The sequence below is a fragment of the Labrus bergylta genome, chromosome 8, assembly GCF_963930695.1.
Source record: "Labrus bergylta chromosome 8, fLabBer1.1, whole genome shotgun sequence".
In the NCBI taxonomy this organism is placed as follows: Eukaryota; Metazoa; Chordata; class Actinopteri; order Labriformes; family Labridae; genus Labrus; species Labrus bergylta.
Window position 1 is genome coordinate 14,271,825 of NC_089202.1, and position 24,340 is coordinate 14,296,164.

The window sequence follows — 24,340 nt, forward strand, 5'->3', positions numbered from 1 at the left end:
GTGTGTCAATGAGGATGTTAAAGTGTCTTAAACATGAGGCACGCTGCCAGTCTGCATTCCAGCTCACTTCCCCAAACTTCTGATCACATTTGCTTTGATGTCTTGTGTTTAACCGTCGTATAAATGTATTTGTGTGACCTCACATGATCTTTTCTTTCTTTCCCATAGCTACATTCTTTTGGTTTGTCCACAACCCTAAAGCTAAGCTAGTAACGTTTTCCATTACACTCCACTAATCAAACACAAGATTTTCATACTTCATTTCACATCTGTTTTTTTTTTTGATGATCTGCTGCATACCAGCCCATTAAAACACCCCTTCCTCCTTCTGAAATGACTTCCCCAATGTCAGCTCAGGCTGATCAATGAGCCTGATTGACGTGAGACAACAATAGCTCATCCTGAAAATAAAACAGTCACCACCTCCGCTCCTCTAAACACTTCTAACTGCGACACATTAGCCAGGCCTGAACACTGATTTGTTGGCTGCAGAATCTCGTCGTTCCCGTCGGGCCAGTTGCATAGGGCAGGGGTGCAGGTGAAAGGGAGAGAAGGGGCGGGACGGATCCCGGCAGCAAGAAAGAGGAGGAGAAAGCTCACAGAAAGCAAAAGATGACTGGGTGAAACAAAATGGATCCAACCAAGCCCAGGTAAAGTCTATCATTTGATCTATTTAAACGCAGAGTAAATAGTGGGAGAAGTTGAGGGTGTACAATGCTTTTGTCTCTACTGCAAATCACTTTTCATGTTAAAGCTGCAGTTTTAAGTCGACGAGCTGTCCTCAGGCATTTGTGTTGATTAACTGAGGATTCAAATCCAACAGAAAACCTGTTCTTATGGACATAGTATCAGTCTTTGAAAAGGATTCCACTTGTAGTATAACATTAATGTCAGACATCCTTGCTGTATTATTACAGGATACGGACAGGGATTGTAAACAGGTATGACACCGTGATGAAAGCCCTTGTGTTGATCCTTTGAAGTTTGACAGGAAAGCATGTGAAGATTAGCTAAGTGTACCTGTCTGTAGAGTGTTTGCTTTTAGAATGACTTCTTAATACTGTTTAAATATGTTGTTAAGGTTTCTTTTTGTTGGGCTTTTCATACCTTTATTTTAGAGACAAGACAGTGGATAGTGTCAGAAATAGGGGAGAGAGAGAGCGGGGAATGACATGCAGGGAAAGAAGCCACAGGTGGGATTCGAACCCGGGCCGTCCGCTTGAAGGACTATAGCCTCCCTACATAGGGGCGCGCACACTAACCACTAGGCTTAGGTTAAAGCAGTAATCCCACACTGCATTTACAGTATGCAGTATTTCCTTACTGCAGTGACACAGCAGTGTATGAAAGTGTCACTTTTACGATGGCTGTAACAATCTCTGAGTCCTTTCTGTGAGAAACAGTCACTTTAAGAGTGTCGAGACACATTCTTCACTGTAACTTAAATCTGCAGCAGGACGTTCCTCAAGTTCAACAGTTGTTGGATATGTGAGTCCTGGAGTAACATTGTTACCCGCTCAAGAGAGTAACAGGAGCTGAAGCCGTGTGAATCTTCTGGTGTCATCTTAAATCAGTGCTGCTGTCACGGTCATGAGCTCTGCTTCTCTGACTTGCTCTTTGACAAGTCCTCGGAAAGTGAAGCTCAGAGTAGTTGGACTATTTTACTACAGGAATTTAGTTTATTTTTTTTGTCTTGTTCTATTTTTGTTTTTATTTTGTCACTATCCCTTCAGCTTGAAATGCTCCGTTTTGAAAAGTCGTTTGCACATTAGACTCGAGTTTCCCAGCCTTGAATTCAGGTTTGTTGGTTTTATTAACTTTCATACAATCTTTGTTTATTATGAATGAGTGACTGGATTATTGGAGCTCTTCACAGCTCTTGTTTTGATATGTCATCATACATTTAAAACTTGGACAAGACCTCATGAATATTATATTCTGAGGAAATTAAAATGTTTTTCATGGTTTCATGAAATGCCAAACAGCCTACAGGCTCTCTGTGTGGACCCTCTCAGGGTTCCTGGTCCAGAAATGCAGTTGAAAAACTTTAAGGCGCACTCAAGAGAATCTTTATTTGGACATTGTTTCTATTCAGAGGATCAATATGTGGAAATCACAACCCACAGATGTCTAAACTTAATCTTTAAAAACGCAACTTTTTTTGAGGAAGGATCCCTTAGATAGTCATTAAAGATTTGATGCTTTCATTAGAGTTGAAATGTCTTCAGCATTTTTTTTTATAGTTTATTTGTTTTTAATATATCATCCCCTTGAGTCTCATACCTTTTTAAGCTTACAATGGTATGCAGATAGCTTAAGCATAAATGCTGTGGCATGTGTCATGTCACGTTAAACTTGTCTTTATCAAAACAAATCATCCAGCTATAAATAAAACAAGGGAATGTATCCTTAATGAGTTTTAATAACCAGTAAACACAGAAAACAGGCGGTCAGGAGACATGTTTTATTTTGATGACTGGAAGCCAAAAAGCGAATTTTAACAATGAATGAATCCTTTTGTGCATTTATAGTTCAGCTAATAATCCAGCTTTTGTTTCTCTCTTTGTTTGTTTGTCTATAAAGATTTAGTCTTTAAAAGAAACACTTTAAATTGAACACAAAGAACACAATGTCCCTCCATTCTGTCCTCCACTTACTGCTCTCTTCTGAAGCCTTTTCTTCAAACAAGCTATTCTGTCTATTTACTAACACACCTTTTTGTTGGCAATGAGTAACCTGACGTGCCTGTCCTCAGCCTTTCCTCAAAAGCACCACATGTGAATGACGGCTGGTGGGGAAATTAATCAGTGATGGAAGAAGCAGCGCTGCCATGGCGAGACACTGTGAACGGGGAGAGACACAGGGACACAGAAAGCAGAGTGACAGATGTTGTGGACGTGATGACAGCAGCTGCAGAGACAAACCAACACCACCGGGGGTCATCAGACAAAAACAAGTTCAACACCATAGGCTATCAGGCAAGTGAAACAGGACAGAAATGTACACACATCACTGATGGTGTGATGCACTTTTACTGCACTTCTTTTATCTAATATGTTTTTGTTTTTGTTTTTTAATAAGTTGTTTAGCAGGTTACTTTAAATTATAACCATCTTAAACTGATGCAAGACCAGAAATAAATAAAAAACTCCCCTTTTTGATTTGATCTCTTAGATTAATTTCCCAGTTTAAAAAAATCTATCAAGGTATATTCCTGTATTGTTACAACACATTTGATTTGTTTAGGTTATCTTACAAATCAAGGGCAGCAACAATGCATTTATCTTCCTTTTCAATAATCCAACAATCATTTATGAAACATACTGAAAATAAGCTATTTAAGTGATATCAGTTTGACATATTTTCAACTGCACCTCAAAACAAAGTTGTCAAACCTTGTTATTGACATTCATTGTCCTCATAAAATGGCAGAATTGTCTGATTGCAGATCTATGTCATAAGATGAGGTGATGAGTCTGACTTACTCCTGCACACGGTCTAACTTGCAAACATATATTTATTGGCAACATTTTTTGGTATATGTGCTCTTAATCAGGAAGCTGGTGTTTATTTTTTTTTGCGGATAAATCATCACAATAGTTTATTAAGAAGTGGCCCAAAATGCTTACAATGCACAAGTGATGAAATATGCTCTATATCACACCAAAAAGAGGACTATTTGGCACAACAGGGGCCTTTTATTTTATTTTTTTTTATTCATTTTGCTCATTACACTTTTGTACTTTGTACATATTTTCTAATGATGACTTAACCTTTGAATGGAGTGTTGTTTTACATTATACATCAAATGTTTTTGTAGGACACTTAAGGAAATGTCAAAATTCTGTTACACCGTCATTGGCCCTGGCCTTTTGCTTTCTGCAAAACTCGATAATAAGCATAAACACAGTTCAGATTGGTGTAATCCTTGAATGTTTTTTATCTTAAAAAAAAAAAAATTGTAATTCACAATAACTGTAATTAATTCTCTGGTGCTTTTTCATGAAATGCATAAACTGAGGTTTTCTATTTCGCGTGTCTTTCCAGAGGAGAACCAAGCAGAAGGTGGTGACTGACTTTGCCACAGTGAGTAAAGGAACATCTGCAGGAGCCAAACCCAGAGCTGCACTCAGACAGGTCCTGTTCAACCAGGGTGTGTCTGAGAAGAACCCGGCATCTGAGGTATTATGTTTGTCTCAAACTCATTAAGCTACACGCTGACATGTTGAGAAACAGTCAAGACTTGCTCTAATCATTAACCCACAATCCAACAACTGAAAAACCTGTAGTTGTAGTATGACTTAATCTGCTCCACTGGTGCACTTTTAAAAGTAACACATGGTTCAGTGCAACATCAGAAATAAATTATTATTCCCTTACCTGTGTGTTTTTACATTCTTATCATCTCAACTTCTTAATTTGGTACTACCTGTCCTAACAACCCCCCCAGGAGCGAGGTCAGCTGGATGTGCTGAAGCAGGATCTGGGGACCTACGCTGTGCCAGTCTGTCTGAAGTGGAGGTGGGAGGAGGAGAATCAGGGAACAACACTGGAGAAGAGCTGGACAGATATAGTGCACTCTCATTCGGTACGGGACCCTTATAGGATAACTCAACATTTTTAACAGTCATAAAGTCAATGAAAGATCCAAAAATATTCTTTATAGCCTACAACATGTTTGGAGGAGAGAGCCAAGTCTTCTTAGCGAGCTAACCAGGCTAACTCTTACCAAACCAATTTCTAGATTCAGCATTCATGGAGATCAGAAGATGTTCACAAAAATATATTCTTTAAATTAGATCTAAATATGTATTTTTAAGCAGGCCTACAGCTTTGTTTAAAAGTGTGTCTATTGTAGGAATGATCTACAAACTGTGGAAGCCAAATCCATTTAATACTCCTTGTGTGTTTTTTCTGTAAAATTCCTGCTAAAAAATATGTATTTTTCACATCATTTTAATCATATGTCCTGTTTCCTCCTCTGCCTTGTTTTTATTTTCAGACAATGTCTAAGATGCAGAGACACCAGCAGGAGGCGCTGTGGGAGTTTGTTCACACCGAGCTCACCTACATCAACAAGCTAATTATCATCAGAGACGTAATATTCCATTCTTACCTGCTACCTCATTTGAATACAGACTTCGTTATGTCAGAGCTGAGAAGGTATTTTCCACAGACTGTTCTGACAAATCTGTGTCTGCTCCCCACAGTTGGTCATTGCAGCTCTTGTCAACCTGCACCAGCATGGATTTCTCTTAGAGGTCAGTCTGCTGAGCATGCAGCCTCATTTAGACTGGAAACACTTCTGCACACTTCTACATTAATGAGGCCTATTTTCCACTGCTCTGCATACCACTGACACGCATTGACTGACAAATAGAGAACATCCGCTCTCGCTCAGAAAACAACACACGAGTGGAAAATGGAGCACAACAATACATTTCCATTGAGAAGACAAAATACCAGAAAGCAGGGGAGTTTAACTTTTCACACTATTATTTTTGTTTTGACTTCCCCCTGTGGCAGGTGACCCCTGAGCTGCTTTTCTCAAACATCCCCTCTGTCATCATTGCACATCAGCTCTTCTGGCAGGAGGTCATCTATCCCATGTTACAGGAAGTCCGGAAGACAGGCAAGCCCTTTGACCCCATGGGGTTAGAGGCTGGCTGCCTGCAGGTATGAACTCACCGTCTGCAGCACACATTACCAACATGTTCAAAGGTGTTTTTGCCTGTTTGAAAGGGGAAACAAATTAGTTTTTAATTTACTCAAGTCTATTTTCTCACATGCAGTACTCTGCAGAGGTTGTTCTTTTAATTTTACTTTATATTCAAGTGTATAGTACTGTGCTTCTTCTACCTTATATGGAGATACTACAAGTTATTTTCAGTTTAAGTTCCCAAGAACCTGTTTAAGGATGTCAATTATAATCTATTGTTACAAAGAAAGACACTGCAAGTACCATAAAGCACATTAATCATGATACAAAAAGCTAAATTTAACTAGATTGAGGCTAAAAGTTATGAATACAAGTTGAAGTATCAGAACAATAAATCCATTATATAATATGTAATCATAGCCGTTCTGCATCAGGAGCACCTTCACTTTGCACACGGTGTTGTCAGTGTATTTGGCTGATAACGGTTAAATGCTCTTAATTAGATACAGTTTTCTTCCAGTTCTGTTTTAATCCAATGCTTTGTAGATATACAACCAAAACCGACATCAAAGACAGATACTGCACCTTTTTATTAAATTTTCAAGTTGTTGTCTTCAGCCATCCCCTCTAGACTCTGACATCTCTTGAGTCGATCTATCAGAGTCTCTACATCTCCTTTAATTAAAGGCTCTTTACAGCTTTCTGCACATACAGTAGATGCATGGAGGTTTTAACACATTGTCATCATTAATCTGCATTTTGTTTTTGTCCACAGTTCCATGAGCGCTTCTCCTGCTATCGACATTACTGCTGGGAGGAGGAAAACAATCTAGAGTTCACACGCAGGCTGATGGAGAGCAGCCCTCACTTTCTCACTTATGTCCAGGTACTCTATGACAGCAGCAGACTCCTGTTCTCTTTACAACACGCACTATGAATAAACAGGAAGTGTCAGACGTGAGGAAGACAACTCACAGTGGAAATAAACAAACCTTTACACACAGACCATCATTACCTCTGAGGGCAGCGGAATATAATTCAGTGTAAAGACTACATATCCTGTTGTTAATGGTAGTCTGTGTGGTTAGTGAAGTTTTCATAACTTTAGGGGCGACCTGTCATAGTGACTTGTCACACCAAAGTCTTCTCCAGATCATAGAGCCTTGGCAGCAATTCAAATGAGTTTTTTTAATGTTAAAAATCTGAAAACAGGACATCTATAGGAACAGTGAGCATAAGATAAAAAGTCTGGCATACTAGAAGAGATTTTTTTTATTGCGTTATGATTTAAACATGGATCCCTCCAATTGACAGCAATGTCTTGTTTACAGACCAGGAGCCTTTACTGTAAATGTGTTTTTTAACACTTGCTTTTTCACTTGTGTCATAACACCAAACTTGTCACCTTGAGTGGGAGGCGATATGCAGTAATGTGTTTAACAAAACAAACCAAGGCCCCTTTGATGAGGAAAGGGTACTCAGTGGGTGTTTAGAGGGTCTACACTTTCAAATCAAACAAAACAAAAACACTGGTAAAAATTAAGCCTTAACTATCTGCATCCCCAGATAGGACCTACAGTAGGTTACGTCAGGATGTTATTAGGCTCTAATTCTGGTGACATGATCATTTATATTCACTCTGTTTTTACTCACAGTTTAAGGTCAATATAATAAGAACCCCTCTTTAAATCAAAACCATTGACTTGAGGCAATGCTCCTGTGTTTCTGTCCTGTCCAGTGGGTGGAGACTCACCCTCAGTGTGATCGGATGCGTCTCGGGGACATGCAGGCCAAACCCCATCAGAGGATCACAAAGTACCCTCTTCTACTGAAAGCCGTGCTGAAAACTACCCATGATCCTCAAGTGCAGCACAAACTTAGAGGCATGGTGAGAAACTTTTAAATTGTGAGGAATACATTAATATGTTAAAATCTAGCATTTTATTTTCAAAGGATATCTCAGATTAAAAGCAATACAGTTTTTTAAGGGTATTAATTATTCATGTCTTGTTAGTCAAAGGGAAAAGAAAAGAAAAGGCTGAAGTAAAATTGAAATTTCAACATCTTTCTCTCCCTTCTCTCCAGATATCCTGTGTTATCAGTTTCCTGGAGAGTATCAACAACTACCTGAAGCATAAAGATGAGGAGCTTGCTCTCGCCATTTCTGCTCAGAGGGTGGAGGGATACGAGGTGGAAGGAATCAATGAAGAAATAGACAAGGTAAAATATGACTGTTTCTCACTTACTAACTCAAACCTACTGTATAGCTGTTTTGTTAATAAACCAGAGTTGAAAAAGTTCACTAATGTCTTCTGCATACAAGCTCGACACCCAGACTGTTGAATCCATTATTGGTGGGTTTTACTTTGTTGCAGGGAGCTAAATTGTATTCAAAGGATGCTGATTAGCAGCTGGTGTTGCGCACAGAGGAGGTCAGTCTTTTTTAATATGGTAAGACCTTGGTAACCCCTTTTGGCAAGACCGTTGGGAACGCGTGTAATTGTATGTTTTTGAGTAATGGGATAGTATTGTTGTTTTTAATAAATGGATTTGCATATCTGACCTGAACTTTATGGCCTCATGAACATTTGTTTTGAATGATGATGCTTTTTGTACTCATGCCAGCTACAACACGGAGCTACACATAAAACCCGGCCAGACAAAGCATGGTGCGTCAACACAGACTAAACGACCTCTCTTACATTACATCACAAATACACTACGTTAAGATATCATTAATTATACCTGAGGATAAATTCTATCCTATAGTCTTTGATTTGTATATTGTTTTGTGTTTCTTTTCTATTAGTTTGAGTTTCTATATAACAAAAACATAACAATAAAGTTTGTTACAACATGATTATGATAGAACACAATAATAATAGGATCCGACATGACACAGTCGATACAATAAGATAACGATAGAATATGATACGACACAATTGATACAATAGGATGAATAGAATATAACACTATGGTCGCTGTAGTACAACACAGTTACATTAATATTAAATACAACTATGATACATAACAATATGATGTTTTATCATAACATACTGTCCTTGCGGGTAAATTTGTTTTGGGCTGGACCGACAGCCTACGAGGCCTCACTTGACATACAGTCTGAAAAGGCAAAAATCAACTGTCCTACCAGCATTTAGCAGGGCAACAAGAGGGAGGTCGGTCAGATGGGTATCCCTTAGGGAGGTTTCCTATACTGTCATTGCAAAATAAGCACTTTTGCACATTTGCACATTTACAGCTGCTGCTTTAGGGCCCCCTAATGGTCTGGGGCCCCGGGCAGTTGCCTGCCTTGCCTGTTAACAAGCAGCACCTCTGTTGACACAGTATTGTTTTAATTTCTTCCTTAAAAATCTATGGTACGTGCGGCGCTGGTGGCGCAGTGGTTAGAGCATGCGGCCCATGTACGGAGGCTATAGTCCTCCAAGCGGGCGGCCCGGGTTCGCATCCGACCTGGGGCTCCTTTCCTGCATGTCATTCCCTACTCTCTTCCTCCCTGATATCCGACTCTATCCACTGTCCTATCTCTCTGCACAAAATGCCCAAAAAGAAAATCTTAAAAAGAAAAAAAGATAAGGTACAAGGCAGGATGTTTAATCAAGATAATACATTTGGGATGTCAGGCTATAATATTAATAATATATATTATGTTCTGCTACTGATGGTTACTCAAGATGACTTTTCTTGACAGCTAGTCCGTGAGATCTCCCAGTTTGACCTGACCTGCCCCATCAGAGGAGTGGGTACGGAAGTGGTTCGTAAACTGCTCCTGGAGGAGAACCTAAAGATTCGGGGGAGAAAAGACAGCAAGGTGAGGCAGTGCACTCAGTAGCTGTACATTTACATCTGTTTCTTCAGAACCTTGTTGTCATTACTTATTCTAAACGTCTTGTGTTTCCTTGCGTGTGGTATTTAGCAGCTGGAGGTAGTGGCTCTGCTTTTCTCAGATGTTCTACTAATGACCAAAGTCCAGAAGAAAGGAGAGCGGTTGAAGGTAGTACGACCCCCTCTGGCCCTTGACAGAACATATTGCTTACCATTAAAAGATGGCTGTGAGTAACACTTTTACACAAAAGAAATAGAAGGCGCTTAGGTTCTGTGCATATTGCAGATCCACTAATCATTCCTCCACCTCTCTCAGGTTCTTTTGTTCTCGTGGAGGTAGGCGAGCTTCAGACTGCTATGAATGTCTACATATTTGCAGCCAGCACCCCAGAGAGCTGTTCCAAATGGGTCACCACCGTTCAGCAGGCAAAGGTAAAAATGTGCATTTCTGACAAAGTCCTGTAAAATAATGGTAATGGTCTAATATAAGAAGCTTGGCTTCAGGGATAGCCATGTGTCCATCTGTTGATGGATTGCGTCTTAAGCACTTTTGTCCAGTCTAAATTATACTTGAACACTAATGGACGGATGGCCCTGAAATTGTGTAGTGATGTTCCAATACAACAAGAGAATTGAATGATACTGAGATCCCTATAGGCTACTAGTAAGATAAAATAAACTGTTATTTGCCGTAAAACACTAATTAGGCACTTTTTGCCCGCTTTAACACAAATATGGGAGCACAGTACTGGATCGCTTCCGTTATCATCATAGGAAGCGTCGGAGGCTGATTCTGGTGTCAGAGCAACTTTATAATGTGTACAGACATTAATGGACCCCAGTGAATAAACCATACTGACTTTTCCCCAAAAGACACAAACAGGCCATATAGTGCGTTTCCAAAATTTTGTGAACTTTCTTCACCTCTGTTGCGTGAAATGACAGAAAAGTTCCACCCCTATCACACTCTAGTTCATACGACCTCCTTCACTCTAGTTCCACCCTTAAGCCAGTATTTGAATTTGAATTTCATCAGTCCATCACTTTGTGTTCAATGCTAATTAGCAAACTTAAGAATGCTAGCATGTTAAACTAAGATGGTGACTGTAGTTAGCATTATTCCTAACTACCTAGCTAACGCTGCACAGGAATGTATAAGTTGAGCATTGTAGATCTGCTAGCTTGACTGAGGACTCTTAGCTTTATGACATGAAACAGACTTTGAAATAACTATTATCTCAATCATTGTTAAACGCCTTACTTATTCATTTTTGTTGTTATATTGTCAGGGAACACTGAGGAGACTGAAAGAAACAGAGTACATCAGACAACTGGAAAAATGGACACTCCAGCAGCTGGAGACCAAACCTGTTTCAGATGCTAAAATGGATTATTTGGAGACCGACAAACAACCTCTTACACAACCAAAAGGAGGGACTTTTGTGGATGAACTTACTGAGGAACTTATTATGCCCACATCAGAAAATGGGATGTTGGCGTCCAAAGAAGCAGAGGAACAGTATGAATCTCCTGATAATGTGGCCACAAACAGTACTGGTGTGCCTACTGTGCAATCCCAGCCCTATAAAAATAACAATAGATTTTCTCTTAAGGGCTTTGCTGGTCAGCAACAACCAGTCAAAGGATATGAATGGATTGAATTGGGAGTAAGAGGAGAACAGTTTGGAATGAATCCAGAGGAGGAGGAGAAAATTATTGAATCTGGGATTACAAAGGAGAGAAGAGGGAACCAAAAGGTGCAAGCTGCTCCAAATCTGGATCATTTGCATCACAGTACTTCAGCTAACCCATCAAGATACAACACAACAGGACCGCATGTTCGCTTACTAGGTGAATATCCAGATATTGACTACCCAATGAATGAAGAAACTTCTCCACAACCGCCTTACAAACCGGCAGTTACCTGGGAGGGGACTGAGTCTTTCAGACAACCAGGAGAAGAAGGAATAGCTACAAGGAGATTCTCAGATTCCCAGTCTGTCAGGCAGGAAACAAAGAGGAATTCCACTTTAAGTCATACTGGAGATTTGGAAACACCTCCAGGTGTCTGGGGTTTCTCCAAAAATTTGAAGTCACCTGGTTTACGGAGGAGGAGGCCGGTCAGCATACATCAGGGCTCCTCTACTCAGATGTCTAGGCACTTTTTCCAGGACTCATCTAACAACTACTCTGACTCTGAGTACAACCGAAATATGAAGAGAAACTCCCTTTCTTCTGGCAATAGCTCAGATACACTGCGGGTGCTTAAACTGGGCTCCCTAAAGCCTAACCAGGGGATGTTTTTGAACATGCATGATAGAGACTCTCCAGACCCACAAACATTTTCTGAACCTGAGCTGCCTGAAGTAAACTCCTATGAAAAAAGGCCCATAATGAAAACCAAACGGAGTGCCTCCATCCCTAACATCATCATCGAAGGAAGCCATGGACTCCGTCATCAATCCAGTCTAAACTCACTTCCCCTTGCAGAAGATGCACAGCTCCCACTCTCACCCCGAAACGAACAAGCCTCGCCCCTGGAGGGTCTTCTGGAAAGAGCCAGGGAAAGAGATGGATTAAAAAGAAATAGATATTTGAAGGTGTCTCATTTGAGGTCAAGGAATCCTCCTTCTCCTTCATATTCCACCACACCGTCACCACCACCCAGTGATGGAGATAGGGACACAGAGTGGGAGGAGGAGGTGGAGCTGATGAGACACAGAGCCCCCACAGTGAGTCAGGGATGGAAAGAGCAACTGGTGGACGGGGATGACGATGATAAGAGATACAGGTGAGTATAGCAAAGTTTGCAATTGCTCTCGTTTTTGAGAAGTTACATTTTTAATTTATTTTTGTAGATTTCAATATCAAACCAAGGAGATGACATTCTGTATTAACAACACACTCTAAAACTGATACACTTCACCACTAACAAAGACACACATTAGACTAGTTCAGTATCCCACCATGCCCCTAATTAAAAAGCAATATCATGTTATTTGCAAACCTGATAAGCTTCACTCTAGAGTCCCATCATTTTATTAATTAATGAAGAATTCCAAATTTAATTAAAAAAAACAAAAACAAGAGTAAGTTCATAAAAATGTATTAAATTGATGATCCAGCTTCTAATGTCACCCAGATACTTAAAGGTTCAAGTTAAAAAATACATTTATTGTTTAAAAATAATCATCCCTGAAGGGCGATTAGTTTTGCAGCAAAGCATAAAAAGGAAAAGACAAAAGACAAAATACATGTAGAAAGCTAATGAGTAAAAAAGGTAAAAGGGAGAGAGGCACTGAATATAGCAGCCATGATTCTTGACTGACACTGTTGGCAGCTTCCATTACAGACCAAATAAAGTGCTGAGTCAACAAGAATATAAACAGGTCACTGTTAAATATTCATCACTACTAATACAAGTCCCAAGTGCACATTGTGCACACAGTCAAATGCATACTGTAAAAAACCACAAAAATATCAGCCCACATACATAAGAGAGTAACTGCTCACAATGTTTCCAACAGAAATGGACCAAAGCTACACAAGCAAAGGTCAGATATAAACTGAAACACAACGATAGTATTAGCATCATTGACAGCATAACCAGCACAACTTTCTCACCCCTGACTTGAATTCAAAAAGGATGGCACTGGGATGTTAATGAGCAAAATAATGATTTATTAATTAACAAATAAAAAAAAGATCCAAAGCAAAAACATCAAATCAAATGCTTCTTTTTCCATTTCTTCTCTAATTATTGCAAACACATGAAGACATTTTTGATTTACTAAATATTAAAAAGGCAAATACTTATAAAGATGAATAGAAGCTTCATGTTATCCTTTTAATAAAGCACAGAGTTCAGAGTTGCAGACCTGAAGCTTAAGTTGCTAATTGTCACTTTTAACAGCATTTTAACAAAAGCTCAGGTTGACACACAGGACCTTCAGAGGAGCTCCTCTTCTACTATCACAGAACGTATTCTATGATATCACATAAAGTCTGTGTCATAGCTGATTATCCACCACACGGTTACAGTCTCCACTTGTTGGCTTTGCTGCATATCTTTTTTTTAATGCCCTAACATGTCGAATGTTTTGCTTCTTTTGTTTTAAATCATAGAAACACGTCACTAGGCTGGTTATTTAAAATATGCGTTTCCACTTAATCTGGAAATGTATATTTAAACTGTCAAATCTCTACTTCTGAGATGAGTTTTCATTGCTGAGTAGGCTGGTAATGGACAGACTGCTCTGTAAGAATGGAAACTTACATTACCCTGTCTTTAATATCTCTGAATTCAAAGCCTACAGTTTATATTAACACGAGGGACGCATAAACACTGGTTATTAATGTTTTCATGCTTGCCTGTAATTTAGCTTTTTGGAATACTATCTTAACATCTATAGTAGTAAGTTGTAGGTGCATACAGAGAACATGTTAAAAGACAAACCGTTGTTAATGTGCTTTCCTCTCATTCTTTAGTGTTATCTTTACGGATGGTGTCAATGTGGACTGGTCAGGTTGGTGCTTCGATGACGATGAGGTCATGGATCATTTACAACCCAGAGCTGAGGGGCTTCTTGAGGGCATCCGCCGATCTTTGACATTATGGGATCCTCATGAACCATCAGAGCAAGATGTCGGGGAGGTCATCCAGATGTAACACTCAAACTGCACTACAGAGTCCTGAAGCCACTAAGTGGGTTATAAACTAGACTTCTAAACAACAACCTAAAGTTCAGTCCATGAACGTGAAGTACAGGCGGGCGGCACAAGGACAGCAGGTGATTTTATTTCATGAGTATCTGAAGCCCACAAAAATGTTGAACGACCATCTTTCATCCTGGCCTTGTAGCCTATAATAATGATTGTGATCAATGATGATTGTTTTTATTTTACTATGATTTGTTGTCAGTGTTTTCTGTAAATATAGTGAAAAAATATTTTTATAGAAATGTCTGTATATTATTTATATCTGTATGTATTTCACCCTCTAGTAAGCTCTTAGGTTAACTAGAGTCTAGTTGACCTGAGAGCTTTAATTGTACATAATGGAAAAAATTAAAACAGCTTTATTTCTTGCAAATTATCTTTATTTTTTTATTTACATTCAGTTTTATATTTGGAAACAATTACAACTCCAGCAAGCAAAAAATATACATGCTTTCAAACAACAATGGTACTGCTACAATGTCTGCTCTTAAAGTAGCTGAATTTAGAAATCTGTGCAAACTTAAGTCTCCTAACATATTGCAGGCGTGAAAAGAAACTACTTTTCAGTTCATAAATGTGTTTTTACTTTTTTCCTCGGCTCCTTTCTCTCTCCTCCTGCTGATTGGAGGCCGTATGAACGATCGTCTCCAGTGCTGGGTACTGAAAGATCCTTTTCCTCTGTGGGAGAAAAGTAGTAACAGTGAGAAACAATGAGATTGCTTCAAAGTTTAAGGAATACAAAAATGCATGTATGCATGTTTCAACAGGGGAATTAATGTTCCGCATTGTTATTTTTTTATTGTTGTTTTCCATTAAACAGAAAAAAAACAGTGAGATACGGACATTTCTTCCCAGCAAAACTTATGCAAAGAATTTTCTAGACACAAAAAAATAATTTCCCTAGTTCAAGATTTTAAATCTTCTATTTAAAACAGAATTTTAAATTTAAGAAATAATAAGTTTGTAAACTGAATAATTCACATTCAAGTTTCCATTTAAAAAAACAGGTTAAAGTTAGAGTTTTTGAATGATCATTATCTTCACATTAATTTGAAGTATTGTCGATCTTTACCCTTTGGTGGTTTTTGTACATTTGGGCCAAAATCAGCAGCAGAACCAGCAGGAGCAAGCTGAGACCGACTATGGCAGCGATGTTAGGTGAAGCAGCTGATGATTTTTCTCCAGTCAGGCCACCTTCAGGGTAAAATAGCATATAAACAGTCAGAAAGAAATAACACATGACATTCTTAGTACATTATCATAGGGGTAAGCTGGAGGAGAGCACTTACTCGTTATTTGAGAGTGATGTGTTACATTTCCCAAGATGCCCTGTTTCCCGTAGAAGCGGCAAACCCATTCATCCCAGTTTTCCTCAGACACCTCGTTTAAAATAAGAGTCTTGCCTTTCTTGATGGACCCAAACGACTGGGTTCCGTTAAGACCATAGACCACATGAACCCATTCATAGTCTGTGACTTCGCTGGTGTCCGTCAGCTGGCAGGTAAGAGTCACTGACCCTTTTTTCTTTGACACAACGCTGCTTTCAACTAAAAGAAGAATAAGACAATATAATGTATCTTTAAAAGAAAATAGATTTTGTATTATTCTAAGTAGGCCTAAATGGAATCAATGAAAGCTTACTTTTTGCAACGACGAGCTGCATAATTCGAGTCAACTGTTGTCCTCCAATGGTCGCAGAACATCTATACTTTCCTTCATCCTCAAACTTAACTTCTTTTAAACTAGCAGATATGTCCCAGGGCGTCTGGGACGATGGTGAGGATGGAGAGAAAGTAGTGGGAAGGTGACCTGTAACAGGTTTGAAAAGGGACCTAGGTTTCAGTTTCTCCCAAGCTGAGCTGGAGAGGTTTAAATCAGGGGACAACACACAGGGGAGGTAAGCCTCAGATCCCACAGCAGAATACAGTTTAGTACTGTCTGTGGATGGGTTGATGATTCCTGTGAGAGAAAGAGGAGAGTTTTAGAGCATCGGCTGTTAATTTCTGAAGAAACGTCAGATTTATTTGGCTAAGAATCATACCCTTCACGGTCAGAGTTGAAGAAGCTCGTACTACTTTTCCTTTGTAGTCCACGGCACAGGTCCAGTTTCCAGTTACTCTCGAATTTGCCTCTTCCCTCAGAACCTTTTTAGGTGTCTGTCTGATGGAGTTCATTTCAGCCTGATGTACAAATGGGCTGTTGTTCAAAGTCCATTCCACATTGGCTGCATTAGGCCAAGGAGTCACGTTACATGTGATAGAAACATCCTCCCCCCATATGGCAACCGGTGGAGAGATGGTCACTGTAAAGGAATCAGGTGCCGATGAGTTTATTGACACACGTCGTTTAGTAAGTTATATCGTTTCTAAATGCAGCTTAGTGTTGTTAATGTATTCCTCAATCTGTCGCTGGTTATATCTCTGTTATGATATTTTGAATAATTTTTCAGTAGTTCCTGTTTTGACTATTAAATACTACAATCACTGAATGATTTATTATTAAAAGTCTTATCAAATTAATTGCTGAGTTCCAACACGCTTTTTAACTGTCTTATTATATTGGATCTACTGCACTGATTTAACAATGGAGTTGACAGTCAAAACAGTCAAAATATCTGCATCTTAAATCTGTGTTTCTGTGCCTTTACCTTTTATAACTCTGAGCAAGACACGATTTTGGGGGACTTGGCCTCCTGGACTGACTCTGCAGGTGTAATATCCTCCGTCCTCCTCCCTCACACTGTTGATTTGAAGGCTGTAGTCGCCTATTTCAAGCTGGGAGTTGGTGCATCGTGCACGTTGGATTCCTTTCTGTGTCCAGCCAGAGCCCCAGTACTGCATACCACTCCTTTCCATTCTCCATATTGTGCTGGGGGAAGATCTGTCGCAAACAATACAGTGTCATCAGCATATAGATGCAAGATTTTAGTTTGAACTTGAAGGATAGTAGACAGTGAAACTAGTAGTTGTGGATTTTCTGGTGTTTTGAGCTTGACAAAAGGGAAATGGGAATTGAGAAGCGTAGACTGCAAAACAAAATCTTTCTTACCCACTGTTGGCTTTGCTCCAGATGATGGCACGGGGAAGGGTGGATGAGGAGCTGCATTTGCAGGGTAGTAAAGCTTTAGAGCCTGCTTCCGCAAACACCTCAGTTGCCTCACACTGAGCCCCTGTAGAAGAAAAATGAAGACAAAAATCACGTGAAAATGAGCATGTTAAACCTCACAAATAAAAATTCACAAGTACACCTTATTATCAAAAAGAAAAAACAGTGGTACTATAATAGAAATGTACCTTTCATAAAAAGGGTAATCATCCCAAGGATTAAAAACTCCAACCGCATCTTTGTGTTGTTTTACTTTGTTCCTCGCTTGAACCTCTGTCTGATCTGCTCTCTACTCTATCTCTCTTTCTGCGATGTGTTCTCTCTTGTGTTTTCAGGTTGATTTGGTTTTTATATGAGCCGTGGGTGCTGATAATGGAGGAGCATGTATGGTGGTTTCTTCTCTGATCATGTGATTTCGCCTACAAGCCAGGCTTTGATGCGGTCTGTCAGTGTCATCTTGGAAACTGAAGAAAGAGATGTAAACACGGGGACCCACTTCCTCCCACGGATTCTCTCTGCTTTGCTCCGTTCCCTTTTTCGTATCACGTACCTTTTGTCACAGTATGTAACCTGTTTTAATGTGCAAGGACTACATACTGCATGAGTAACATTTAAAGTAGGATATTGTGTATTTACCGTTCAAAATAAAATATATATTTTTAAAGATGCTTCTTTGCAAAATGAGAAGTGAGCAACATCCACTCATTGATGAGAAAGCTGCTGACTTAAAAATGAGTGTGACGTGAGTTGTGAGTGTACACAACTATTAGTGTTTGCCAATAACTCCATGAGCATTCAAGGAAGCTCTAGTTGCTTGCTTAGAAACTGAGATAGCAAAAGTGCGAACACAAGACCAACCCATCACTCCCTCTTCGTCACTGCCAGTCACTTACGTTTGCAAGCCTCTGAGAACGCACAGCTCTCACCATAATAATCATCCTAAGCAGTATGACGAGAATGAGGCACTTTAGTATGGTTTCTGGTTCTGATAGATATTTGTGAAAGTGAATCATCCCCTCCATTCTCTCACTTCTTTTCCTTTACATCAACTGTTACCATTATCACCGCATTAGAAACAGGCATACGCTGCCTGTCAATATTCTAGTAAAGGCCTATACCATCAGATGTCGAGCAAAAGTAATGTAGTTTATTGTAAATGCAATAATAGATTCAATTTCAATAAAATATGTTATAACATGTAGAGAAACCAACCCATATCAGAGACTTCAAAAGCTTCTGTATTTTTATAACAAGATTTGTCATGTCAACCAATCGTGATCACTGAAACCTTTGTATAGAACCAAAGTTAATGTATCATGTATTTTTTACGAATATGAATAAATACCAAACTGTGAGGACTTTTTTATTTTTACTTTTTTTATGTGTTTTTTTAAATCGTCCTGCCCAGGGACCAAAGAGGTCAATTGGCTACAGCTAAAACTGGCCCCAAGTGTTGTGTTATGCATGGCCCCTTTCAAATGAACTAATAAATCAAACTGTTTTGAGACTGTTTCTGTAATTAGCTGTCAATGAACTCATCTGCACCTGATTCCTTTACAGTGACCATTTCTCCATCCGTTTCCATATGGGGGGGAGAATGTTTCTGTCATCTGTAACGTGACTCCTTGGCCTCATGGAGCCAATGTGGGGTGGACTTTGAACAACAGCCCATTTGTACCTCAGACTGAAATTACCTCCATCAGACGGATGGAGAGAGGCAATTCAAAATAAAATTCAAGACACTTGTGAAAGGGAAAAGAATGTATAAGTAGAAGGCAAATAAAAAAGCTTTTCCAACTTTTTTTTGCAATTTTAAACAAAGTGAAATCTTGTAAAACCTGCTAAGAGTGTAAATCACAGATAGATACAGATTGATAGTCACATAGATATACAGATGGGCCTCTCCCTGGATATGCGTGGGTGAAACCAAAGAACTGTTTCTTCATCTTTTAGAGACATTTTCTCTGCATGGTAGCAGCCATGTGACTGCTGGGGGATGGATACATTTAGTATTTTCATGTTCCGCAGAACTTCCTCCTCACACCAAACTCTGTCAGCCAGCGAATGTAAATCCCTGTCAAACTTTTAAAGCACAGCTTTGGGGGCACAAGTGTGTCATTGTGTGTGAGGTGGTCTTTCCTCAAGCTGATGTTTAGTCACCTCCACTGTATCTGAATATGAGGTGAAAGTATGCGAAGGAAAGTGCCCCTCACATGGAAACTACTGAGCTTTAAGCTTGAGGGAATCCAAAAGATCATGTTAATGAAGATGATCTTGGAAAATAGTCAAATCAGACCTTTTCTTTAGAAGCAGAGCATAATGAGTCGTTTTTTCCTTTTGTCAAGCTCTCATTGTATCTTGTCAGTAGCATGTTAACGTGTAAAAAGGCAGCACCACATTAGTGTCAGACTTTGTGACTGACCATAAACCAAGCTGCTGTTTCATTTTAATAACTGGTGTGATGTTATCAGAGCATTCTGGTCTATATGTGTAGGTGATGAAATATAGTGTTCCACTGAGTTTTACTGGCAGAGGAAGCAGAGCACAGGTTAGAAAAAACAATGCTGCTCTGCTGAGAATTTTCTAAATTTTGTCAATTCAGCATTTCTATCAGCACAGTGATGTTAAGAGCTGCATGGAAATGTGAGTTTGTATTGATGAGAAAGCGTTATGCATTGTAAATGTTTATGTTGGAAATTATGACAAGGGAATATAGCCTAACCTAACGCATCAATTCTCTTTCAGTAAATGTAGAGGATCCATTCCTCTCTATTATTTATTATTTGTACTGTGCACTTTTCTTTCTTGCAGCATAATCTCTAACATTACATTTAAGATACAAACACACTGTGCACAGTAAACCAGTAACTTTGCAGCTTAATCCAAAGGCAACTGGACCAAGATCTTCAGCCACTCCAGACCAGTGGCCTTTGGATCAAGCTTTGAATTTTTAACTTAACCTGGATGACTTGAGGACCTACACAGACATAAACAGTAACTCTTCTCTGCACAGGTCACTGCATTGTTTGGTTAGAGTTAAATGGAATCTCGTGTTTAAAAATGGTTTGTCTCGTCTCAATTTCCAATTTTTTCACTGATGTTTTTTTTTGTTTGTTTTTTTTAGCAAAAATGAAAATATGCAATGATCAGTTTGGGTCACACTTGTTTATTCCCCAACACAATATTCCACCCAGTTCTTTACATCAGTAAGACTGAAAGTATCAGTTTGTGTGTGTGGAGAGAGAGAGAGAGAGAGAAAGAGAGAGAAAGAGAGAGAGGACGAGTGAGAAAGAGAGAGAGAGAGAGAGAGAGAAAGAGAAAGAGAGAGAAAGAGAGAGAAAGAGAGAAAGAGAGAGAAACAGAAGAGAAAGAGAGAGATGAGAAAGAGCGAGAGAGAGAGAGGTAGTGAGAGAAAGAGGAAGAGAGAGAGAGAGAAAGAGAGAGAGAACGAGGAAGAGAGAGAGAAAGAGAGAGAGAGAGAGAGAAAGAGAGAGAGAGAGAGAACGAGGAAGAGAGAGAGAGAAAGAGAGAGATCGTGAGAGAGAGAAAGAGGAAGAGAGAGAGAGAGAAAGAGAGAGAAAGAGAGAGAGAGAGATGAATCAAACTTGAAGTTTGAATGCTGATCCAATAAATTTGATAATATCTCTTTGGTCTTTAAGAGATCTCACCAAAAGGGTATTGTATAAAATGCATCCAAGAATTAATTGTAAAGAATCGCTTGGGATTCAAATATATATATATAACCTTATAACCTTTTCAGTAACAATCTCGTTTATTCGATGGATTTTGCCCTCCGGTGTCGGTAACTCCCCCTACCGGTTAGAGAGGGTTGTGAAAAGGTGCAAAGACCTTCAAGCGATTGTTTGTGCGCCACTCTACCGACAATACGGTACAGCGCCGCTATGCATTGTGGGACACAGAGTAAGATGGAAGCGGCCACTAGGAGCATGTTGACGAAGCCCCAATCATAATAATAATAAAAAAAAATACTCAGTAAATCAACGCGTAAGACCAGACTTTATGTTTTGTTGGTGTCATAAAAGGAGATCATCTTAGCACACGATTGCTGCTGGACCCTGAAACAGGTAATGTTCATAAACTGCGTTTAAAGTAGCCAATGTGTTAGCAAAAGCTAAAGCTAGGGGTCAATGCAAAGATACACGAAAAGCTGAAGTCGTGTTTGATTGTAAAGAGTACCCGACCAGCGCACACATTTATTTCGTGTAAAATAATCACTTTCCACTTTTTCACTTTAGTAAACTGAATACTGAAAACTGTGTTTTTCTACTGTAGAACATTTGGAAGATGTTTGGACTTGGAGGACTTCTGAAAGCTGCAGGGTCCATCTGTCAGTCTGCAGGGTCACTGCTCCGCACATCCAGGACCATTTCTACTAGTAAGTCCTGGTTTCAATGCGCTGCTCAAACCCGTTTGCCTTTGTCTGTTTTGCAGGAGCAGCATTTTATTGTTTCGACATGAACAGCAGGAACAGGCCACTTAAAAATCCAATAAGAGCACACCTAAATAAGAAAACTGAGAGTAAAGAAAGCTGTACAATAAATATAAATGGTAACATAAGATCAGTAGATGCGCATTAATCAATTAGTAAGGCCTGGAAAGGTGCTTGTGTTTATTTTCATTTTAAACAAGACTAATTGTTTAAAACATCCTATCTATGCTTTGGCTCCTGTTAACATTGATACAAATCAGTAAAAGCGGGATCAACATCACATTTGACAAGGTGGAACTTACAAGAAAATGATGGCCATCTTTTGTTGAGTTTTTAATAAGTGTAGTACTTGTACAATGTGATGTGTAGACGATGACATCAAACTTTGGACTCTCTTCAGGTACATGCTGCCAGATCAGGATGCATGCCATCCCTGAACTGAAGAAGGTGGACAGATGGACTGAAAAGCGAAGCATGTTTGGAGTTTATGATAACATAGGCATCTTAGGTAAGTGTCTCCAACCAGTAAAAAGCCTATTAGCACTATTTTGAAGCGTGTTTGTTTGAACATGTTTCATGAACATTTTTGGTTTTAGTTGATGTCACAGTGTGTAAGACGACTTTTGGATAAGCGTCTTTAGATTCAATTTCTCATGTCATTAGTGGAGTTGGTACAATACCAACACATGCCATGAGAGTGGTGGGGAAGAACAGATTACAGAGAAAACAATAATGTGTAAACAGAGAGTCTAATGAAAATCAGAGGTCAAATGTGTTCCTAGATATATCTATTGAAACTCTTTCTTAGTTATAAATGACAGTCACAACATAGAATAAAATAAAGTCTTATCAAATTCATTATGTATTTATCTAAAATAAATACCTACATTCCACCAGTGGATAAATGGTTCAAATTAACCAGCCACTCAATTGTTAAATGTTATTTTGAGTCTTAAGAATAACAGCCACTTTCTTATTTAATCAGTATTTAGCTGGTGCTTATTTTAAAACGTTCTCTTTTTGTGTATGTTTAAAAAAGTTGTAAGCTAAGTCAGGGGTCAAGACAACAAGACTGATAACAATCATATCAAACTGAAAAAAGGTTGGTACCGGTCATATGGCTTTAAACATTAGGAATGTATATTTTTTTCCCTTGCACTGGTGTTGGATTTGTGGTACCACACAGTTCGAAAAGGTAAACTTTAAAAATGAGAAAAATAAATTCCAAACACCTTAAAACCAATGCTCAGATTTTCTCTGTTGGGTTTTGATTTTAATTCCAGCCCTCAACCTTTTGATAAACTTTGCTTTCCCCACATTGCCACGTTTTTACTCACACACACTTTTCACTGGACAGAACCTGACGTCATCACTTTCTCTCTGCAGGCGACTTTAAGGCTCATCCCAAAGATCTCGTCCTTGCTCCCTGCTGGCTGAAGGCTTTCAAAGGCAATGAACTGCAGCGTCTGATTAGGAAGAAGAAGATGGTGGGAGACAGAATGATGACCTTGGACCGACACAACTTGGAGAAAAGGATCAAATTCCTCTACAGACGCTTCAACCGCTACGGCAAACACCGCTAAAGTGGAACACAGAGTACTGGAAAACACATTTGACCAGCCTAAAAGGACTGCTGGAGACTTGTTGAGTGATTTCATGTAATTAAAGTATTGTTTATTTCCAATTTGTCTCAGTTATGTCATTCAAATATAAATTCATTCTATTCTACTCCTGTTCATTGATTGTTTATATCATTGTTCCGGACAAACACCAACATCATATAAAAACCTAAAAAAACATTGAAGAGATGCACCTAAAAAGAAGTGTTACTTTATTCCTTCCAACATAAACTCCCATAGCTCTGATAAATGCTTTGATCGTTTTGTTTAAATATCTCAGAGAGAAGAAACTCCATCTCCCAGAGTTTGAAGGTCAGCAATGGAGCTCCGACTGAAGGAACCATTAAAACAGAAGATTATTGATTTTTCATAATCGTGGTACACAACAACAGAACTGTTAAAGTTGCGTATAAATCCATTTTGAAAGCATTCATTTATATTTGTACAAGTATTTTTTTCACCAATTAGGACATGCATATTGTATACAAAGCGCATGTGAATGGAAAGTCTATGTTATCTTCCACAGAAAGACCTCCTCTTTTATTTCATACCTTTGCTTCAGGGATACAGGAGCATATCCCCACATGAGCCAGGAGCCCAGCACCTGCTGGGGATCAACACACCTTGGTTGATGTTGAGGTCAGGTTCTTTAATACACAGTCTGGAAATCCATTTATATAATTTACTGACTTTGTGCACAGGATTTCTGTCTTGCAGGAACTTTTTTTTTTATTATTGTATGGGGAAAAGCTGATCTCAGCCTCCAAGTATGCCCTACGATAAATCTGAGTAGTCATGAGATGATAAAAACACAAAGGAGGGAGAATGTTTTTTTATAATTCATAAATTTGTGCTTTTTACTGTGAAAGACTGCAGCTATAGAAGGTTCTTTTTCCGTTTTTTTTCAAAAACAGATCATGAAATAAAAGTCATGGTTTAAGT

The 24,340-nt window shown here is 39.1% G+C and overlaps 3 protein-coding genes across 6 annotated transcripts; 2 read left to right on the top strand and 1 right to left on the bottom strand.

Annotated features, from left to right (window-relative positions):
* The first annotated feature begins 396 nt into the window (after nucleotides 1–396).
* plekhg6 (pleckstrin homology domain containing, family G (with RhoGef domain) member 6) lies at nucleotides 397–14,606 on the top strand. Of its 3 annotated transcripts, none has more exons than XM_029281606.2 (15): nucleotides 397–650; nucleotides 2,756–2,978; nucleotides 4,048–4,182; nucleotides 4,451–4,588; nucleotides 5,003–5,098; nucleotides 5,211–5,261; nucleotides 5,527–5,676; nucleotides 6,435–6,545; nucleotides 7,398–7,547; nucleotides 7,745–7,879; nucleotides 9,372–9,491; nucleotides 9,600–9,732; nucleotides 9,822–9,937; nucleotides 10,795–12,296; nucleotides 13,994–14,606. In XM_029281606.2, the coding sequence occupies exons 2-15, from the start codon at nucleotides 2,811–2,813 to the stop codon at nucleotides 14,172–14,174; spliced, it is 3,186 nt and encodes a 1,061-aa protein (XP_029137439.1). In that variant the 5' UTR covers nucleotides 397–650; nucleotides 2,756–2,810; the 3' UTR covers nucleotides 14,175–14,606. The 3 variants fall into 3 exon arrangements, with proteins under 3 accessions (XP_029137439.1, XP_020511426.1, XP_065813755.1); XM_020655770.3 differs by having other exon boundaries at nucleotides 398–650; nucleotides 9,597–9,732; nucleotides 13,994–14,605; XM_065957683.1 differs by lacking the exon at nucleotides 397–650 and adding an exon at nucleotides 1,389–1,799 and having other exon boundaries at nucleotides 9,597–9,732; nucleotides 13,994–14,605.
* LOC110000487 (vascular endothelial growth factor receptor 1) lies at nucleotides 14,583–23,219 on the bottom strand. Of its 2 annotated transcripts, none has more exons than XM_065957684.1 (8): nucleotides 23,117–23,219; nucleotides 17,273–17,393; nucleotides 16,872–17,104; nucleotides 16,266–16,526; nucleotides 15,866–16,183; nucleotides 15,514–15,771; nucleotides 15,297–15,418; nucleotides 14,583–14,902 (listed from the first exon to the last, which is right to left on the bottom strand). In XM_065957684.1, the coding sequence occupies exons 3-8, from the start codon at nucleotides 17,077–17,079 to the stop codon at nucleotides 14,807–14,809; spliced, it is 1,263 nt and encodes a 420-aa protein (XP_065813756.1). In that variant the 5' UTR covers nucleotides 17,080–17,104; nucleotides 17,273–17,393; nucleotides 23,117–23,219; the 3' UTR covers nucleotides 14,583–14,806. The 2 variants fall into 2 exon arrangements, with proteins under 2 accessions (XP_065813756.1, XP_020511428.1); XM_020655772.3 differs by lacking the exon at nucleotides 23,117–23,219 and adding an exon at nucleotides 17,518–17,749.
* On the top strand, nucleotides 21,233–23,463 carry mrpl51 (mitochondrial ribosomal protein L51). The gene is made up of 4 exons (XM_020655769.3): nucleotides 21,233–21,414; nucleotides 21,623–21,725; nucleotides 22,180–22,287; nucleotides 23,166–23,463. The coding sequence occupies exons 2-4, from the start codon at nucleotides 21,635–21,637 to the stop codon at nucleotides 23,360–23,362; spliced, it is 396 nt and encodes a 131-aa protein (XP_020511425.1). The 5' UTR covers nucleotides 21,233–21,414; nucleotides 21,623–21,634; the 3' UTR covers nucleotides 23,363–23,463.
* Nucleotides 23,464–24,340: the final 877 nt, after the last annotated feature.

Coding starts and splice junctions, on each gene's coding strand:
- plekhg6 (XM_020655770.3), top strand. CDS start 2,811: ATGGAAGAAGCAGCGCTGCCATGGCGAGACACTGTGAACGGGGAGAGA. Junction 4,183..4,450: donor AGAAGAACCCGGCATCTGAG/GTATTATGTTTG, acceptor CAACCCCCCCAG/GAGCGAGGTCAGCTGGATGT. Junction 5,677..6,434: donor TAGAGGCTGGCTGCCTGCAG/GTATGAACTCAC, acceptor TTTTGTCCACAG/TTCCATGAGCGCTTCTCCTG.
- LOC110000487 (XM_020655772.3), bottom strand. CDS start 17,566: ATGCGGTTGGAGTTTTTAATCCTTGGGATGATTACCCTTTTTATGAAA. Junction 17,394..17,517: donor GATTACCCTTTTTATGAAAG/GTACATTTCTAT, acceptor TTTCTTCTACAG/GGGCTCAGTGTGAGGCAACT. Junction 15,772..15,865: donor GCAGCTCGTCGTTGCAAAAA/GTAAGCTTTCAT, acceptor TTCTTCTTTTAG/TTGAAAGCAGCGTTGTGTCA.
- mrpl51 (XM_020655769.3), top strand. CDS start 21,635: ATGTTTGGACTTGGAGGACTTCTGAAAGCTGCAGGGTCCATCTGTCAG. Junction 21,726..22,179: donor ATCCAGGACCATTTCTACTA/GTAAGTCCTGGT, acceptor GACTCTCTTCAG/GTACATGCTGCCAGATCAGG. Junction 22,288..23,165: donor TGATAACATAGGCATCTTAG/GTAAGTGTCTCC, acceptor TTCTCTCTGCAG/GCGACTTTAAGGCTCATCCC.